General features: G+C 41.0%; 2 protein-coding genes across 3 annotated transcripts; one reads left to right on the forward strand and one right to left on the reverse strand.

Annotated features, from left to right (window-relative positions):
* Positions 1-8,831: 8,831 nt before the first annotated feature.
* LOC309696211 (zinc finger MYM-type protein 1-like) lies at positions 8,832-12,397 on the forward strand (the record flags this gene model as incomplete). The annotated part of the gene is made up of 2 exons (XM_082517369.1): positions 8,832-9,188; positions 9,969-12,397. The coding sequence occupies exons 1-2, from the start codon at positions 9,104-9,106 to the stop codon at positions 12,395-12,397; spliced, it is 2,514 nt and encodes an 837-aa protein (XP_082373495.1). The 5' UTR covers positions 8,832-9,103.
* A 1,151-nt stretch (positions 12,398-13,548) lies between these two features.
* Positions 13,549-18,073, reverse strand: LOC309696061 (delayed-rectifier potassium channel regulatory subunit KCNS3-like). 2 transcript variants are annotated; one of them, XM_082517144.1, is made up of 2 exons: positions 18,007-18,073; positions 13,549-15,070 (listed from the first exon to the last, which is right to left on the reverse strand). In XM_082517144.1, the coding sequence occupies exon 2, from the start codon at positions 15,018-15,020 to the stop codon at positions 13,707-13,709; it is 1,314 nt and encodes a 437-aa protein (XP_082373270.1). In that variant the 5' UTR covers positions 15,021-15,070; positions 18,007-18,073; the 3' UTR covers positions 13,549-13,706. The 2 variants fall into 2 exon arrangements, with proteins under 2 accessions (XP_082373270.1, XP_082373271.1); XM_082517145.1 differs by lacking the exon at positions 18,007-18,073 and adding an exon at positions 15,454-15,466.
* Between the last annotated feature and the right edge of the window lie 3,138 nt (positions 18,074-21,211).

Genomic DNA, 21,211 nt, shown 5'->3' on the forward strand with positions numbered 1-21,211 from the left:
TCGCACTAAAGTAAAAAGCACCATCACTTCATGCGGATACCCCTTTGGCGCCAGCTGCGGTCTCAAGGCTGGAGCTGAACAACAACACCCTGATAACGACTGTGTTTAGTCTGTTCCTTCCCATTCCATGCAAGGCCACCTGGGTTGGCTGGAAGACTGTTTACTTAGCCTAGCAGGGCGAAGGACACTGTCTCAGCTGAACTCTGGACACGCACACACATACATATACACTGATATGCACACACTCATCCCCCCTCCCTTTCCAAACGCCTTCGACGCTTATTCCCTTCCGATGCTGACGGTGGATCAAGGAGGCCAGCGCACGCAGGCCCGGATGTACTGTCTAATTCGGCGGTCTCTCACCCTTTACCTACCCCTGTTGCTTGTCATGTGTTTCTTTGGTGTATTAAGAGTTTTTTTCATGTGCTATGTGCAGAGGTGTTTTTTTTCTGTTCTCAAACTGATCTCCCTGTTGGAGCTCAGTCTGGGGGGAGTTATTTTTTTTCTCCTTATCTTTCCTCATGTGGTGCATTTTCCATTGTTATACCTCTCTGACCTGTCTTCCCCATGTGATGTTTTGTGTAACGTATGTATGGTCGGAGGGTAAGATGGTGCCGCCATTGCGTGCAATAGGTCGGCAGCCTTATGAAATTTCCCCTTGTGGGACTAATAAAGATATATCAATTCAATTCAATTCTTACAGAAAACCAGTTTTGCAATGAAAGCACCAGTTAGAATAAGGAGGTTAAATTTAAAAGTTGTTCTGAAAAGCTAACATTAGTAAGTACTTTATTCATGGACCACCTCACCCACCCACTAACCCATACAGAATCCTCAAACTGTTTCACTGAGGTAAGTGACAAACTGTTCTCCATAAACAATAACTGCACTTCATTTAAACTCTCAACGATGAAATAACTATCGCCACCAGGGACAATACTTATAAAAAAAAACCAACCATACTCAGTCAAAAATCACACTCAGTGAGAGATAATCTAGCCTTTTCTTATATCCCTTAATTCTTAATAAATTAAAAAAAAAAAAAACATTAAATGACTTTCTGAAGAAAAAATTAAGATCTCATCAGACACCGTCACTACCTGTAATAGTGTCTGGGACAAAAAAAATGTTAAAGGCAATGTCTAATACCCAGTACAAAAAGCCCAATAAACAAGGATTGTTTTCAGTTGACAACATTGTTATACCTTTCTGACCTGTCTTCCCCATGTGATGTTTTTGTGTAATGTATGTATGGTCGGAGGGTAAGATGGCGCTGCCATTGCGTGCAATAGGTCGGCAGCCTTAACATGAAATTTCCCCTTATGGGACTAATAAAGGTATATCAAATCAAATCAAATCAAATAATCATTCAATAATAATCATTACTCAGTCAAATATTATGAACGCAAAGAACTGGTTTAAAAAACTAAAGGAAGAAACAGCAATTAGTTCTGATCTAATCTGCTCAACAAATCCAGAAACGATGGGGAAAAAGAGAAGAAATACTCCACAATAAACTTAGTTTTAAATGGTTGCTGTTAGCATTTGCACGCATTTAATAAAATAAATCATGTGAATTTAAATTAATGGTATATTTATGGTTTTGGAAAGTAAACTTGAACATGACAAGAACCGCAACAAATATTTCCTTGGTGAATTTGTGCAATTAAGTATTGAGGCAGTAAGGGAGGATTCAGGCTCACCTGGTCCAGCCCTAACTATATGCTTTAAGAAATAACCATGTTCATCTCTCCAGTGGTGACATAGAGGCCAAGTGTCAGAGATCACCTGCCTGATTCAGTTCCCTTTTTATAAAGGGATATTTTTATCAACTGTATTTGAATAATATGCAAAATGCATTTTATTTGCATTGTAAATATTTTTGCTGTATTGAGGCAGGTCTGAAAGAAGTCCAACCAGTATTAGCAAGCTGTACTCAGAGAGCATATTGTACATTTATTTTATAACATTTATAATGTGCTTAAATGGTTGTAAATGAGAACACTTGGTTTTAGTTGTTTTTTCCGATTTTAAAAAAAGCATCTATCTATGTCATTAAGCTGATAAAAGAAAAAAAATGGTATTTTGTCCGAGGCCTTTTTCTTCTTTAGCATTTTGTCCCTTACAGAAAGAGTTCATGCAAAACATTGAAAAGTACTTCTGGGTATTTGTTCCACTTTAATCATGCATTTCCATCCAGGAATTAATTTCCATCTAGGGAGTGGTCCAGGGTGACAATGTCTCGATTCACAGGGCACGGTGTTTACAATGTCCACGAATGCTTCATTCACTGAGTTCGGGGACTAGTGCCAAGTTAAGTAACAAGGACACCTGCTATATCTTCTCCCTTTCATGCAAGCTCAGCATGCTGTGACTGAATGACACACGCACATTGCCTTTTTTTATTTTACAGATTGCACATCCTTGATTCCTCTTTTTGACCCCTCTCCTTGCATTTCAGAGCCTCCTGCAGAGATGGAAGCAGAGGAGGTGAGGAAGATATCCTACAAGAGGACTTGAGGAAACAGGCATTTAACAAAATGAGGCATCTTTGCTTTGTAGCTTCATTTCTAAGTGTTGTCAGTTCAATATGACGTTTGGCACAGCTGTACCATAAACTGTGTTCTTATAACCCAACAACACCTATAGTTGGCATTTGCTGTTAAAGAAGTAACAGTTCTCCAAACTTAAAGTCACAATGTATGTATAAACATACGGAAAGTGACCACAATTAGAATCATAATCAAAACACCAAATTATTGAATATATTTAATTCAATTCAATTCAATTCAATTTATATAGCACCAAATCAGAACAACAGTCACCTCAAAGTGCTTTATATTGTAAGGTAGGCCCTACAATAATACATACAGAGAAAAACCCAACAATCAAATGACCCCCTACGAGCGAGCACTTTGTTTTTGTTTTGTTTTTGTGTTGGTTTTTTTTTTTGTTTTTTTTTTGCCTGTCCCGTTTGGTTCTTTTGCCATCAGAATTGTTGTCTAAAGGCGAAGAAAGATGCCCAACGGATTTACTTTACCAAATGGACCCTCCCAGCCGTGCTGTAATGGTCTATTTGATTCATCTTTTATTGTTTATTTTATTTTTTATTTTCACTTGCTAGATACGGGACAGACTTGAATGATGAAAAGAGAGGGGAGAAAGAAAGAGGGAAAGAAAAACAGCGGAGAAGAGGGACGGGGATAAAGGGCAAAAAACAAAAACCAACAAAATAAGCAGACAAAAAATACATATATCAATCATCTGGATCACCTGTTGAGAATGAAAAAAGAAAACATGAGCAGAAGAGAACAAGAGCAATAGAATAAACAACATCACGATGATGTATGTGAATATAACAGTAAATACTAAATATTGAATATTATTGTGCAGCACGTAAGATCGACAGCGCACTGTGTGCTTTGAGGTAGGAGCCAAAAAGGGTGTAGTTTGTGTGTGTGAGCACCCGTGTGTACACCTGTGAGCATGGACGCGCTTGTATTTAAAAGGTTCCTTCATGTAATGATCTGCTAGAGGGTGTGGGGGAGCCACAGCCCCGTCCTCCAGGGCATGAAGCAGGTATAGAGGAGATCAAGACTCCAGACATCCAGAGGCCCCCAGAACACAAGAGACCAAGGAAGACCAACAGAGGGGCAGCCGTGTCACTGTCCCAGAAAGAGCTGATGAGAGTCCCAGATGAGGGGTCACTCAGCAACCGCGGAGCAGGAGCCAGGGGGGGTTGCAGTGACGTGCCCGTGAGCTCCGCCGGCAGCCAGCTGTGCCTGAGTGACCGAGCACCAGGCCGGGGGCACTCCACCCCCGAAGTGGCCCGAGTGAGCCCCAGGCTCCAGGCCCCGATAAGCAGCCACCAAGGAGTGAGCCGATGTGTACCTGGACGCCCATCCCCAGACACAAAGAACCACCAACGCACCGATGTCTGAGGGAGTCCGCCACTGGCAGGGGAAGTGGTGGTGGGTGGAGATAGGCCTCCATACCTTGGAGGGCCTGAGGTGTCCCCAGAGAGGTGGCGTCTGACACCCAACCTGACATATAGACACAGACATACAGGCACACACAGACACAAACATCCATTCCCACCCTCATGCTCTCATATGCACTTACTCAACACTCACCCCACGTGGAGACAGACATAAAGAGACACTTTACACACAATCACACTCCCCAAGTGTACTCTAAGCCTCGGGTCTAGGTACCCTTGTCCCTGGAGGGGGAAACTGCACCCAGACCCAGGTGGTGTTACCCTTTTCCCTGGGGTGGGGAGAAGCAGACCACCCGGACTCCGCAGCAGGGAGGCCCCACACTCCAGACCCCAGTCGGACGGCCAACTTCTCCTCCTAGCCCCCCCGCTCCAGCAGGCCGCAGAGAACGGGGGGGTGTGAAGACTCCAAACCTCCCTCCACCCGCTCATATGTAGTGTTGATGCATGTGTGTTCTAAGGTGCATTTAAAACCCAGGAGGGCATGGAGCTACCTGCCAGAGAGCAGCAGGTAAGCGCATAGCCCCTCCCGATAGCCCTCAATATCTACGTGATGGGGAGGGAAGGAAGGGAGGGGCAAGTGACCCCTCCCTGGGGCCAGCTCCCTCGCTGATCCCAGTAGGCACCCCCATACTCTGCAACCCGCCAGGGAAAGGGGGCCCAGGCCCATCCGGACCGGGGCCCAGTACAGCAGCGCCACCCGGCTCCACAGAGCCCGGGACAGCCCACCCGACCCCACCTCAGAGAAAACTGCACCCACCCCGTCTTCCACTCATCTTCCAGACTACACAAGACAATAGACACCCAGGCTGAGATCTTCCTCCACCTCTCCTGTATCTCCCCCTCCTGCAGAGTGAGTTCCTGAAGAGAGGAGAGCTCCTGCAAGATGTAACAACCTCCCCCACCAGTTGAAGTGCCCCCCAGGTGGCTCGATGCACCGGCGGAACCCTGCGCCAGGACTGGGCCCCCATACACCCACCCGCCCACAACCCCGGCAACACACCAACCAGGACCCAAGCCCCGAGCAAGCACTTTGGCAACAGTGGGAAGGAAAAACTCCCTTTTAACAGGAAGAAACCTCCGGCAGAACCAGGCCCAGGGAGGGGCGGCCATCTGCTGCGACCGGTTGAGGTGAGAGAAGGAAGACGGGATAAAAGACATGCTGTGGAAGAGAGACAGAGATTTATAACAAATATGATTCAGTGCAGAGAGGTCTATTAACACATAGTGAGTGAAAAAGGTGACTGAAAAGGAAAAACTCAATGCATCATGGGAGTCCCCCAGGAGCCTATGCCTATTGCAGCATAACTAAGGGAGGATTCAGGCTCACCTGGTCCAGCCCTAACTATATGCTTTAAGAAATAACCATGTTCATCTCTCCAGTGGTGACATAGATAGAGGCCAAGTGTCAGAGATCACCTGCCTGATTCAGTTCCCTTTTTATAAAGGGATATTTTTATCAACTGTATTTGAATAATATGCAAAATGCATTTTATTTGCATTGTAAATATTTGAGGAAAAAATATATTAATTGGATCAGAATATTTAAATAAATAAATAAATAATCCAGAAATAGATGTGACCGTCCCCTCTTTCACCAGTCTCTGCTCTCCTAAATACAAGCCAATGTTGTGTGTCACTTTTTTTTTTAGCTCCTTTTCTCATTACTTTATATGTTATATATATTTCAATGTCATTCTGCTTCTTTTTCATCTTTCCAGGCAGAGCTAAAAAAAACTAAAAATCAATTTTCATGTGGTAAAGAAAATCTGATCCTAGTTTCTGAGACAATGGAATTTTTCGCAGTCCTTCACATCCGGCAGCATCAGATTGTTGCTTAATCCTCGCAGTACTCACACGTCAGAGTGCACATGATTGTATTTGTGGACCCTTCAAATATCAATAGCTGAAATCCAAGCACGGGCACTTTTGTTGAAATCAAACACCGAGTTTGGGCTGAGTCAGGGAGTTGGCAGAGACACTGTGTAATTTAATCATTGCAAATTAATTTGCTTTGTCTGCAAAGAAAGCTACAACTTAATTTGTGACAGACTCAATTGTGCAAGTCAGATGTGTCTGAAAAAGACTTGTCGTTCTGATGCATATTTTTTGAACATGTGGCAGCCCATTTTATCTGGTTTCTGTCTTTCCTGCTGCTATTATATGTATTTGGATTAAATCAAGTTCCACGCCAAGATTGGATTACAGCTCACAGCGAATTCAAAACAGTATCTTCAGTCAGAGAGAGTGTGTCCTTTTATCCTCTGCTCTTCCATTTCAAGAGCACAGCACATCCTTCTTTGGCGTGAATGTGCTGAGTTAGCAGTGATTAAGAGGGAGATTAAATGGGATGGATTTAAATCTTGTGAAGGTAAATTAGAAAGTAGCAAAGATCTAAAAACCTAACAACAGAGATAATAAACATAGATATGGAGATACTGAAATGTTGTGACTCCCTACTTTTAGACATCTAAACACTGTCAGTTCAGAAATTTATAGACAGAAATGTTTTCATGCTTTTTAGATTTCTGTGGAAAGGCAATCTATTTTAAGGGAACTTTGGAGTCACCTTTCCCCTTTAATTTTTAAATAAAACATGCCTATATGACTGCCTCTTTTCACCTCTAAAATATTTTCAAACTAGAAATAATCTGTTTAAGTGATGCTGAAAAAAGAAATTAAGACCTTTAGTACTTTGTTTGTTCCTCTATCTACAGGAATTATATTTTGCCAGAGTAGTGAAAAGCCTTCATCTTCTTTTGGAAGTAGTCAAATACTGTCTTCTTAAGCTCATTAGAACCATTTAAACTCTGTTTTTTGCCTTATAAGCTGTATTTCCATATATGTTTGTACATTTTCCAACAGATCACTGCACCCATTTTCAATTTTTCCAGCAAAGTTTTAACAAAATGAGGGGTGACTCAAGATTTTTGCACAGCACTACAGAAAAGGTAGAAGAAGGCATAAAGCTTTCCTATTAATAAAGCTTATAGTTATTGGTGCTCCAGGCTCGGGCTGCATGCCATAAACTTTGTCTTCTCTTGCTTGCAGCTTTGTCCTTTCTCTGCACCTTTCTGCAGCTATTTCAAAGCTGTGCTTACTGAACACTTTGTGTAAATCCACTGTAATTACTCGATACGCATGAATACAAATACAGTTTGTATTTGTTTAACTGTTTTAACTGTTGGCTTTGTCTGTCTTTGCATCTTTGCATCATTGTGTTATCAGTCTCCCAGCATGTATTGACTTTCAGAGTTTGAATACCATGACAGGACAAAAAGCACCCCTCTGTTCCTGTTCCCAGCTGACCTTTATTACTGAGGTAACCACAGATATTGCTGACGGTGGTTTCCAGTTAGAACAACCTACGCAGTGAAGTGAATTAGATTGCAATACTGCGTGACTTTTAGCGGAAAGGAAAGGCGCAGGAGAAAGAAATCAAGCAGAAAAGGTGACCGTGCTCCTGAGTGCTGATGCAAACATTTATTTAAGTGCTGAAGTCACAGGCTGCTGAGCAATTCTCTGACAGCTGACGGCTGCAGTATGACTGTTTTCAGCAGTCTGTGAGACTAATCTGACTACAGAGCACCACTTCACCACAGGCACTCAGTGATTTGTATTTAAATCAGTCATCTGTATAGTATTGGCAGCATTTGGAGGGCAGCTAGGACGTTTGGCCTGTTTTCATTGATCTTATCTGTGGAAGATTAGGACACACATACATACTGATGATGAAGGTGACTGCGGCGAGAGGAGGATTCAATGTTTGCTCTCACACACAGTCAACTTTGAGCTGTGTGGACGTAATATAAATCCTGCTAATGATAATAAACCTCGACACAGTCATTATACTGTCTCCGTTTACAGGCTATCAATACTCATCATAGCATGTACTGTTAATTCAGCACCCTCCAAGTTCTTTTTATTGACTCTTAGCCCAGGGACATTGATTAAGAGCTCATTACACTGATAACCCAGCAAACAACAAGAGGCATCTCACTGGATTAAGCAATTAACTGCATTTGAAAGGAAGATACAAGCAAGAGAAGGGGAAATGAGGCACAGATCAATAGCAGGTCTGCGGCAGCATGATAGCAATAGGTAAAGACAAAGGACATTACTAGAATTCTGTGCTATATTTCACACTTGTTGGTAAAAATCACAGATTGGGTCTGAACAATGAACACAGCCTCTGAAATGTCATTCACTTGTTTGTAGACTCTATTTTGAAGCCTCAACTTTGGCTTGGTGGCCGTCGCCATCTTGTTGTTGTTGTTTTTTTGTTTTGTTTTTTTAGAGACAGTAGTGATGATAACAAGTAAGTTTGAACGATAAAAGCAAGAGAGAAAAGATGGGTATACAAGGTTGTAGAGAGACCTGTTGTAATGTATGCTTTGGAGACAGTTGAACTGACAAAAAGATGGGAGGCTGAGCTGGAGGTTGCAGAGCGAAAGATGTTAAGTTTAGACGCAAAGTTAGAGAGGCAAGGCTAAAATGGTTTGGACATGTTCTGAGGAGGGATAGGGCTGATAATCTGCTGTAGTGACCCCTTAAAAAATGAAGAAGAAGAGGCAGAAGAGGTGACCATATTTGGTCAAAAGAGAAGTGTACTAAACTAGATTTGGTTTCCAAGTTGCATCTGTAGACTGTAGTAGTTCATTGCCCACACTGAGATATTTGCTACTAAATGCTAAGTAACAGACTAAATAAATACTACAGCTGCATTCATCAAAGCTAGAACCTAGACCTTTTGGACAATCAACTGCTCAGCAGGTCATGTTATTATTCCAAAATGTACCAATAGCACAAACACAGTCAAGAGTTCCAGTCAGTGCCGTAGCTCCGCAAACGCACATAACGCACACTGCGTAGGGCACCAAATGGCCGGTAGGGCACCAAAAAAATCAGGGTCGTAAAAAAAAAAAGTAAACCATATTAATACTATAAATATCATATGCATTAATATGGTTAAACAATACAAAAGCAACATAAAACAATTTTCCCGAGAAAAGGGGTGAATCTGCTTTGTGCCCTGTCTCCAGTCTCCTCCTGGTGCCCCCCCACTCCCAGTGGTCTGTTCTATAATTGGTAAACACCTGTTTGAACATGGCCTCGAAACTGCAACAGGAGTCGGGAGCGGAGAAAAGAAAGAAGAAGAGGAAGCGTGATGAAACTCAGGCGTCGCTTGCCGGTAAGGCAATGTTTAAATAATAATAATAAAAAAAGTTCATTATTGTAGCCCTTGCTTGCACGCTCATGTCCGTCAACTCTGTGATAGCTCCTGTTAGCAGTGTTCATACTGTGTTAACAAATGTTGCAAATGATTGATGTTGGGTAGTTTGTTTACGTTGTGGATATGAATATAGAATGGACTACTAAAAGCAACTCATCATGGTCACTCAATTGACGGTTTTCAGATAACGTTAGCAATCGTGACTCACGATTGCTAACGTTATCGTGATTCGTGAGACTAGCATTTCCCTCCTCAGGTTGCTAGCTGGCTAACGTCATGCATGCTACTGATTAACCTTAACTTTGGGATAGGTCAGTGATGCAGTCAAGTATTATTATCAGATTAGACAAGATTACTTTGTATGTTGCTGCATTTCAGGATATCTATAAAGACGCATATCTTATTTATGCCATTGACGTCTGAACACATAAATAGTTCCCGTCTTTCTTTAGGTTCATAGATCAAGGGCGACATCTGTTGGTGAAACTGTAATACGAAACCTATATCTTCCAGTAATATAGATTTCCTACTTGCGCATTTATATCAAATTATGTACAGCATGTTTATATTGCCATTTGCCATTATGAAAATCTATACATGTAAAATATAGTTAGTAATTTTTAAATGTACCAGTGACTTACTTAATTTATTAGTCTTATAATGCAATCTTTCGTAGGCCTACTGTAGATTCAAAATTGTATTTCTGTAAAATCCCTGAATATTTTCTCTTGTATGCAGGGTCAATGCTTAAATATGTTCAAGGAGGATCTCAAGGACAGGATGAACCATCCAGTAGTAGTGCCATCCCTGGACATCAACCACCAGCCATTGTAGACCCTGCAACAATCCCTAGCCAAGAAGAACAAGAACCATCAACCACCAGTTCAGGTACAGTTCCATACACAAGTACCACTGAGAGTCCTGTCACTGAGAGACTATCAGAAAGTGACACTGTGGAGACATGTGTGCCCCCTTCAACCGATCCTGCTCTTTGGCCAGCTCACATTGTAGATGCTGATCGTGTTGAAATTGTGCGGAGAGGTCCTTTTAATGTCAGCTCTGATTTTAATTTTCCAAAGGGGCCTGATGGAAGAGCATTTCACACTAGCCTTAAGTTCAAAATTCTTCCCAATGGAGAAAAGGTTCACCGGAGCTGGTTAGTGTACTCACCGCAGAACAATGCTGTGTTCTGCTTTGCATGTAAGCTTTTCAGTGTGAAGGATATAAAGCTGAGTACAGAGGGCTTCAGTGACTGGTCGAACATCAACATCCGTTTGAGGGGTCATGAGTGTAGCCAAGACCACATACAGTGCATGCTTAAGTGGAGAGAACTGGACACACGGCTAAAGAAAAGCATGGCAATAGATCAACAGGAGTTGACCTTACTAGAGGCAGAAAGGAAAAAGTGGCGAGAGATTCTCAAACGATTACTCTCAATAACTCTCTCACTGGCTTCCAGAAATTTGTCTTTTAGGGGCTCTTCTGACTGTCTTTATGAGCCGGACAATGGCAACTTCTTGAAGGAAGTAGAGCTTATGGCAACATATGACCTTGTAATGGCAAATCACTTGGCCAACATAAAAGATGAAGGTTCCCACACACATTACCTCAGCCCTGAGACACAGAACGAACTAATTCAGATTATCTCTTCAGAAACATTCCGCGCCATTGTGAAGCAAATCCAGTTGGCAAAATACTTCTCCATCATTCTTGACTGTACTCCAGATGTGAGTCACACTGAACAAATGTCAGTCATAGTACGCATTGTTTGTTTCCAAGCACAACCAGATATTAAAGAATACTTTCTTGGCTATATAAATGTGGAGCAAACAACTGGCCTTAACCTGTCCAATGTTGTCCTTGACAAGTTGAAGGAGCTTGGCATTCCATTTGAAAACTGTCGAGGACAGGCCTATGACAATGGGGCCAACATGAAGGGGAAGAAGCAAGGTGTTCAGGCCAGACTGCTACAATTAAACCCGAGAGCATTGTTTGTGCCTTGTGGAGCTCACACGATGAATCTGGTCATAGCTGATGCTGCCAAGTCCTCTCCAGATGCAACTGGCTACTTTGGGTATTTGCAGAAGTTGTTCAATTTCTTTTCCAGTGCCACCCAGCGATGGGCCATTTTAACAAAACATGTGAAATTGACACTTAAATCTTGGAGTGACGTTAGATGGGAAAGCAGGCTTCAAAGTGTAACTGCTGTCCGGAGTCAGACAAAAGAAGTGAGGGATGCTCTCCTGGAGGCCAGAGAAGCTGTAAGTGATGCAGTCGCAAAGGTGGAGGCTCAAGTGCTTGCTGAGGAAGTAGCCTCATTTCGATTTTTGATTTGCTCCATCGTGTGGTGTGAACTTCTTACAATCACAAACCAGGTGAACAAGTTACTACAGTCCAGCTCCATGCAGCTCGATGTTGCTGTCAGGCTCATTGACACTGCCAAAAGTAACCTCTCTAAATACAGACAGTCTGGGTTTGATGAGGCTGTGTCAGCTGCCAAAGAACTCTGTGAGGCCCTGAACATAGAACCACAGTTGAAGGAGAAAAGGCTCAGGAGCACAAAAAGGCAGTTTGCATATGAAGCTGTTGATGAGCCCCTCCATGATGCCCTTAAAAAGCTTGAGGTCACATTTTTCAATTGTGTTGTGGACTCTGCTTTAATCTCCCTACAGGAGAGGTTTGAGACCATGAATCAAGTGAAGGAGAAATATGGAGTGCTGCTTGATTTCAGCAAAGTGAATGGGATGTCCAAGGAGGATTTAAAAAAACACTGCACTGAAGTACAGAAGACACTGACAGATAAGGGAGTAGCTGACATTGATGGACCTGAGATGATGCAGGAAATCATCAACCTTCCTCAGCTGCCACCACAGACGTCTGCTTTGGAAATGCTGTCATTTTTACATGACAATCAGCTTCAAGAGGTATATCCCAATCTGTGGATTGCTCTGCGTATTGCACTGACCCTGCCTGTCACAGTTGCCTCTGCTGAGCGAAGCTTTTCAAAGCTCAAACTCATTAAAACGTACCTGCGTTCATCAATGGGGCAGGAACGTTTAAGTGGTCTGGCTGTTATCAGCATCAATGGTGACGTGGCTCAGAAGCTATCATATGATGACCTTATAGCTGATTTTGCAACCAGAAAATGCAGGCGTGTGCCTCTCTAGGCCCTAGAGAGGCACACCACGCCTGCATTTTCTGGTTGTCAGAGTATGCCCTAGAGTCTAGGGCATACTCTGACAACGAATTGTAAAAATGTTTAACATAGTTACTTAAGGAATGTGGCTTTTGTGTTCAAATTCTTATTTTTCTTATTTAAGTTTCTTATTTAAATTCTATTGTGAAACTATTTGTAAATATATTAATAATAATACTATTATATTATATATATTATTTTTTTATAAAAAAAATTACACATTATTGCCAGGCTCTTTGTTCTTGTTCCAATGTTCAATTTTTGTTTCAGTATTTATTTGTAACAGTATTTTTAACCTCCTTTAACCTTATTTATTTGTTTAACTGTCATGTTTGTTGTTATTTAATTAAACAAATTCCACTGAGAAATTCAAAAGTATTAATGTTTTTGTTTTGTTTTTTCAGTGGCGGGGGGGCACCATAAAGCATTTGTGCTTAGGGCACCCAAATGGCAAGCAACGGCCCTGGTTCCAGTCTATAGATTAAAAAAAGCTGAGATCACTGCTAGCAGCTACAGCTAACCCTGCAAACTTTAAACCTTAATGCAATTTAAAAGGATGAGATTTACTCAACATTACTCAATATTTGCATTAACTCAGTTTTTTTTGTTTTTGTTTTGATGGCTTTGTTTCCGTCTCCATGTTTGTTCCCACTTATGCAGACATTAACCCATTTCCTGTTTTAATTAATTTCTAATAGGACACTACATTAATTTTTCCAATACAGTCTCAAAACAATTGGCGAGGATCTGATGACAATCTACATTTATTTCAGCTTTTCATTCATACACTACTGGCACATGGAACTGGAAACCTTGAAGCTGGTATTTGTTATCTTCTATCTGGCTAATTGCTGGTAATCCTGAAGCTGTGACAAAGTGGCAGCTGTGTTCAAAGACTGGGGTTGGTAATTTTAGTATGCAACACTGTGTGAGTTCTCTGTAAAAAGCCCACTAACTGCCATTTGTAAAAACTACAGTGTCTTCTTTGTCCTCAGTAATGCTAAACTGCATATCTTTGAAATTTACACTAACGTCCTCCTGTGTTTTGTGTTTAATATTTAGCTATCCCGTGACCTTTTACAAAGCACAGAAACACTAAAATAATTCAAAACTACAAAAAACAAGACCATGACTCAGAACTTTCATGCAGTCTATTTATTTAACCCTTCTATCTTGCTCATGGAAGACGATGAAGAAATCTTAAACCTGCCGATGTAATCTCTTGTAAAGTTAAATCATGAATGAGACTGTAGGGGTAGGACTTCTTTAGATGCTGTTCTTTAGTTGTGCATGCTGGTGCAGTTATTGCTTGGCTTGAGCTCTAAGTGTCTTTGCTTCTGATAGAACTTGGAGAACTTGTTAAAGATGTTAGTAATGGGCAGAGCCACGATCAGCAGCCCGCAGATGATGCACAGAGTTCCTATGAGCTTCCCAGCCAAAGTAACAGGTAAAGTGTCTCCATAGCCGACTGTCGTCATGCTAATGGTGGCCCACCACCAGCCAATAGGGATAGTCTGCAACTCAGACTCTTGAGAGTCTTTCTCCACACAGTAAATGAGGGAGGAAAACACGGAAATGCCCACAGACAGGAAAAGCACCAGCAGCCCCACTTCACGGGAGCTGTGCCGTAAGGTGGCACCAAGAGAGCGAAGGCCAGCTGAGTGACGAGCCAGTTTTAAAACACGAAACACTCGCATCAGCCTCAAGATCTGCACAACTTTGCCAACGTTCTCCAGGTCTGTGCTCTCACCCTCATTCATTAGGTCACACAGGATAGTGACATAGAAGGGCATGACTGACAATAGATCGATAATGTTGAGAGGGCTGCACATGAACTTCCTGGCTGATGGTGAAACAACCAAGCGAAGAATAAACTCTGCAGAGAAAAACACGACGCACAGGCTCTCAAAAAACGTCAGCACTGGATTTTCTATTTTTTTTTCAGCAGGATCCACCTGATGGAAGTCTGGCATGCTGTGAACACACATGGCCACGATGGAGGTGATGACTACAGCGAGGGATGCTACAGCCATAACTTTGGCTGATGTGGAGAAACCTGGATTCTCAAGTCGAATCCAAACACTCCGGCGGACATTTGCACACCAGGAGCCTTCAAACATTTGTTCGTCATCCTCCAAAACAGACAGATCAGTAATAGAAGAACCAGAGCTATTGAGCTGCATCTCGTCGCTCCTCTGATCCCAGATTCCATCCTCAGCAAGATCCATCAGGTCGTGGAACTTGGTGCTGCAGCAGAAGTCCAGGTGACGCTCCTTGATTCCCCAATATTCAATTTCTTGGAAGAATGAGACCACACATAGCCCGTCGACCAGGTGGATTTTCCCTGTAAGATAAAAGTTGAGAACGTAACAGAAAAAACTTGGGTTGCGGTCAAAGTAGTATTCCATTTCAGAGGGACTGAAATCATCACAGAGCTCCAGGATAGCTTCTTTGGATCTGCAGCACAGAAGACGAGCCAGTCGTGTCTGCGGGAATCGTTTCAGGACGGTGAGGTCCATTCGCTGCTTGAAACCTCCAACGTTGACATTAATGAAGCAACCCTCAGGCTGGTGAAGAATCTTGCCATATGTCATGATGAAGCTCCTCCAGTCCCTGGAGTCAGTGCCTGCAAAGGAGTCAGTGCCTGCAAACAAACACAGAAATGAGGACACCTCGTACTAACGCTTGCTTTAGTCTTTTTTAGTTCTTTTTATCTTTATTGAATTACAGTGTCCGGCTCTTTATGAACGCCCTGACTGCCATTGTACTTTATATTTCATTACTGGCTTTTAAATCAATTTTAAATCCATCCATCGATCCCAGGATCTCAATGCCAAAAGCACCCCCTTCACAGTTGTGCAGGTGTCATAGGTGCCCAGGAAGCATCCTGTTCACACGGTCGAACCACGTCAACTGTACACATATATGTGTGAAACTCTTAATCAATATCAATAATTTTAAAATTTTTCTAATGTTAGCTTTCATAGTCAGGATAGAGTTAGATTTAAAAAGTTAAAATTCACTTACTTTTTATGCAATAATGTGCAGAAGGACCTGAAATCATCAGAGCTGCCTGCTGCGGAGGAGTTTAATTAAATTTTAAGCCTTAAGTAACTAATTCCCCTGCAATGTTTTGAGAATAAGTCAGTGTCATATGTGAGAACATTATTCCAAATAAAACTCCAACAGAACCAAAGTTATTTTGACTGGATTCCAGAAGAATGCACAAGAAGTTAAAATGAACAGAGAATAAGAAAAAGAAATATATTAAAGAGCAAACGAGGGAGATTTAAAAAGGGTTGAGGACCTTTTAAAAAAGTTTTATGGAGACACTGATTGGTGTAATCGGTGGAAACTAGGTCTAAGTATCCCCCCTTGTAGGCAGGGTTGGCTTGTTTCCCTGTGGGTGATGTTTACAACGACAGATTGGGTTTTGTAGCCCCCTGCTAAAGAGGTAGGTCATAGGAAAATAATGCTTTGATTGAGTCCATGGAGCGCTTTGTGTTAAAGATTGTGTTTAACCGTTAGGAAAAGGCTCTATGTTTTAATTCTGGTCAGAAGCCCTTAAATGACCCAGTCACGTCTTCCTGTGATACCTGTGAGAGTGGAAACCTAATGTTAAAACACATCATCTAAAATTGAGTTTGATAAAGAAGGTGGGGTCCCCTGTCCCCTCCGAGGTGTTATGTTTGCTCGTCGTGCTTTTTTTCTTTCTACAATCTAAAGATTTTCAGGCCAGTGTGGATACCACGCTGCAAGACCTAGGTTATTACACACCTGCTGTGGCTTTAACCCACTTCAAATGGGTTTTATTAATCTGTCAACCCAGATATGAAGACTTTAGTAGTGATATAGAAGCATCGAAGATTGAGACCATAGAGATCAACTAGATGTTTTTTTCTTCTTGTTAAAGGTGGTGTAAACTTGTTTCCTTTTGGTTCCAGACAGTGAAAATGCTGCGTTTGGATATAATATGGTGGACCTAACAATGGTGGACTTTGGAGAATTTTCACTACAACACTGCAGGACTTTTAAAAATTTTGAAAGTCCTGCAGTGTTGTAGTGAAATTAGCATGTGCACACATGATATATTATTTTTTTGTTTTTAATCTATTCTAAACACGAAGTCATCTGTTTAAATCATTATGTCACTCACAGTTTTTACCACTTATCCAGATATTTAAATTATTTAATAAAGAACTTATTTTTGTATTTGTGGGTTTTTTAGTAGCCACAACTGAGGAGTAAATCTGAGAAAGTGAGAGGTATGGCATGTTCATTATCTATTGACATGTGAGTGATTAACCAATGAGGATACAGTGGTTTATTCTCCTGCCTGATTTAAACAATGACCTTAATGTACATAATGAACTTCATGTGTGATTTAGTATTATCTGAAACGGGAAGTAAGGTAATCTAGAAAATGTTGGAATGAGGGAACTCAGGTTCTCATTGACTTCTTTACAGCCACAAGTATTTGATTGTTTCCCCCTGCTGGCCAGTATGTGGCGTATCGTCACGAAACGTTCTTGTTTAATATCTAGATTAAGAACATTTCTTTAGAATTGTGAGTTTTCAGAAACCTTATGTTTTACTGTAGTTGATGTATAATTTTAATTCCATATGTAATAACTGCCCAACAGGAAAAGTGTAGTAAAATAAATGTGTTCACTCTGCTCTAAAAGAGATGTGTTGTGAAAGGAAAACAGCACATAAATTAAAACATTTTTTATCAGCATATGAAAAAATAAATAAACAGCAAGAACTTGAGCTGATTGTGACTATCATTTGTCAGAATTATACATTTACGCATATTCATGATTATTCAGTTTTTTCGTTTTCATTTTCAGAACTTCACTCGAGAAATTGTCACGTCACATACTACTCTTTCAAAGTGCACATCCTTTTAAATTTATTATAATTACACGAAAAAAGGAATTTAATTTTAATGATGAATTTTTAATTCAAAAATTTAAAAACAAATCACCCAAACCCATCCTTATGCAAATACATCCTCCTCCTTATTTTTGTGTGACCTTTTGGTGTAATTTCCGTCGGTATGATACGCCAGAAGTGAGAACGGGCTGGTACTTCCATAGCATTTATAAGTTTATACATTAGACATTTATACGTTTCGTGTAAAGACCATACGCGCGCACTGTACGCATGTATAGGATACGCTGCATAAAATAATGAAATGTAACACTTTTTCTCAAATTGTAGTACTTGTGTTTTTCCAACCACTTATGTACTTTTACACACCCATGTCACTGGGCAGCGTTTTTCATCCAAGCGGTAATCAATACCGGCTTTCATGGAGCAGTGCAGCTCTTGTGCGTAACACAAGTCCGTGTGTGCGGACTTGTGTTACGCACGCGGTGAATCAAACTATTTTAGACTCTGAAAAGATGCAGCGAAACAACAAAGTACTATTTTTATAAGTAAATATTCTGCACTAACACCGCTTGAACTCAACTCCAAAACCCTAAAAAATTTAATTAAACACCCAGTAAGATCATATTTCCTGTTCAGACATCTCGTTGACCCCCAAATCTGCGAGAAATAAGCCCAGCAGCTTACCTGCTCATGTGCCGATGTGTCCTGCGGATCTTCTGACTTTGTTCAGAGGGGAGTGTGCCGTTCAAGGCGCTCTGCGGTGAGAGAGGTGGAGACGCAACTTCACACAGGATGGCTGGCACGGCACGTCTGCCCCGCTAACAGGCTCTGAGTGGGTATTTAAACTTTGATGTGTAAACTGCGTCCAGGTCGCACCAGGTCCTTTAAGGTGTGTTAAATCGATCCGCGTAAATATTTTATCACTCTGTAATCAGTCTTCGCCGTGCTGTGTACAATTTTCTGCGATTACATTAGTGCTGAAAACGATGATGGGATACTGAACAGAAAATAAATGTAGCAAATGTCGTGAAATAAAAATAAAAGTGGATAAAACTAACACACTAACAGTAAGAAGAGAGGTGGAATAGACACCCCTGTTTTTACACAAATTGGTCCAGGTATGGAAAAATAAAGGAACATTTTTGTATATACTGTATATGCAATATGTGTATCTTTTAAGCTTTATAGGCTGTAATGTGAGTATAATTTTATGCAATCTCCAGTTTTGCAGTAAATCATGGCCAGAACACTCAAAGTGCTTTGAGTGGTCATGTAAAGTAGGAAAGCAAACCAGTCCATATAACATTTACTATCAAGAGCAAAATCTCGAGATATCCTGAAGGGCATATAGTGTTATAACTGAGCAAGCAGGGCAGACAGTGGACAAAACTTGTTCTCCCTGGTCTATTTGGAAACCCAAATACTCCATTGAACTGATCTCTGTATGGATGGACAGTTGGTACATTTCAGAAGTGGGTGCGGTTTCAGATAAGACATCACTACTAAAACAAAAGCCAAGAAACAATCTGTTGGAATGCCTGAAAACTATAATTATATTACATTTTAGAATATTGGTCACAAAGTTATCAGTATAGGTAAGATACAAACACAAATGCAGTCATTAAAGAATGATTCCTGCATAAAATATTAATTCAAAGTTTGTAGCATCTAATGATAGGGCAGCTTGAAAATGAGTAAATAGTGAACAGAAGCCTTGATGACATGTGGAAAATGAACAAGGATATCTTTAATGATCCTTTGAGGGAAACGCCTTCTCAGCATTTAACCCAGCGTATAAATCAGAAGCAGTGGCCAGCTCCCTGTGCTTTGACCCAAGTGCACCACGAGAACCCCAACAATTAGATAATCCGCTGTGAGTAGCAATTGGTGATGCTGAGGAGGAAAAGCTCCTTTTTAATGAGAAATGACTTGACACCTGGTGATCAGCATCATCTGATCCAGCAGTAACCAAAAAGGAAAGTTTGAAACCTGATCTTCAAAGTTGAGAGCGTCTGTCTCCTGCATGCAAAAGACGGCCCTGAAAGCTGAAGGATCTGCCTCTGATTCTACTTTTAAAAACTCTGTGATCCACGAATAAGCCTGTATCCCAGTGAGGTGCTCCGTTGGGATAATATGATTCTATGAGGTCTTTACTATAAAGCCTGGCCATTCAGGATTTTATATCTGAGAAGAAGGATTTTAAATTCAGTTCTAGGTTAAAAGGGCGAAGACAAACTAATAAGGGAGAAATAATATCTCACTATTAGTACTGTGGCTGCAACATTTTAGGTAATAATTTTAACCTAACTAAAGAAGCAAGCAAGAAGATGAAAGTGAGGATGGTTGTTTTTCTTTGTGTTGGTCACACATGGGCAAAATACAGCTTGGCTTAGGCATGTGCTACAAAGAAAACATTCCCAAAACAGACAAAAGGCAGCTTTACTTACTGGAGTCTTCCCAGCTGCAACAGAGCGAGAGGCAGGGTACAGCCTGGTCAGGCCGCCAGTCTGTCACAGCTATTTTATTTATTTTGAAATGAAAATCATTCTTTTATAGCATCACAATTTTTTGCACTAGTTAGCACCTTTATATTTCTCAGTGTAATAAAATGTCTTAACTTCTGCAAGTGAACCCATGAGTATTGTGTATCCCAAAATACCCAGAAGAGCTGATGGTGTTTTACCTGCAAAGGGTGGGTGGGCTGGCCGACATCATATTCAATAATATGGATTAAGTTCATATGCACGTGAAGCCAGATGAACAAATACTTGTGGCAATATAGTGTAATTACCTACACAGCTCACTGATGCAGTTTCCGACCAGCAGGGGGCAGAATAAGATATGAAACAAAAGAACTAGTCTGCCTACAGTCAACAGTGATGGAGGCATTTCACATCATTAATGTGGATTTTTTTTTTAAAGTTCAAAAGCTTCTCAATTTTCTAATGCTGCATTACAAACATTATTAATAAAATACAGAAATAAATAACGATATAATGACATCTTGAGAAGGGGTAATATTCATGACAAAGCCGTAAAATTATGATAAAAATACCCTCAAAGCTTATGAGTTTAAAGTCAAAATTAGTAAAAACGATAATCAGAGAAAAACATAAAATTTTCTACTATTATGAAGTCATACATATTCAAGAAATCAGAAAGAAATGTAATCAAATTAAAGGCTATATGAAGGAAATTATAACCTCCATATATTCAATATACAGCCACAGACATGTGCAGGCTGAGGAGATTGAACCAGCCTTGTGCAATGAAACCCCAAAATTTCATCGTTGATTCTTGTATATTTTTGTTTTAACATCTGAGCCTAAACTCACACATTTTGAGTTTTATTTCTTAAAAATTGATCCCTCTCCTCTTGCTCTGTAGTTTTTCTTTTTATGTGAAATTACAGACCTCGAAAATTTCGTCCTTCTTCCATGTACTAAAAATAAAATGGATAACAGAAGCTGTGCCCTGGCGACCACACAAAGAGAGATTTCATGTGGCTGGATGCACTTAGTCCTGAGGAGTACTGAGACACTTCATTTCTTGCATTCTGGTGACTTTTTTTTTGCACCACTTTGCACGTTTTCTGCTCCAATTTATGTTAGAAATGTCTTCTTTAAAAGGTCTTGGTGCTAACCTTGTCTCTCTCTTTTCCAGCTCTTCCAGGTCATGAAGTCAGCAGTTTAACACAGGAGATGCCCACACTTCCCATTCCCCGGCCACCTTCTCCTGCTCTCCTGTGAAGACACCGGCCCAGCTAAGAGAGTGGGCTTAACTTAACTCAATTGGCGTCTCCGCCAATGCTGAACCATGTTGAAGAGATCTTCAACATGGTTCAGCATTGGCGTCTCCTCCCGGTTGAACAAAGAAACAGTTTAAGCTG

Source organism: Aulonocara stuartgranti (assembly GCF_965226115.1).
Source record: "Aulonocara stuartgranti genome assembly, chromosome: 19".
In the NCBI taxonomy this organism is placed as follows: domain Eukaryota; kingdom Metazoa; phylum Chordata; class Actinopteri; order Cichliformes; family Cichlidae; genus Aulonocara; species Aulonocara stuartgranti.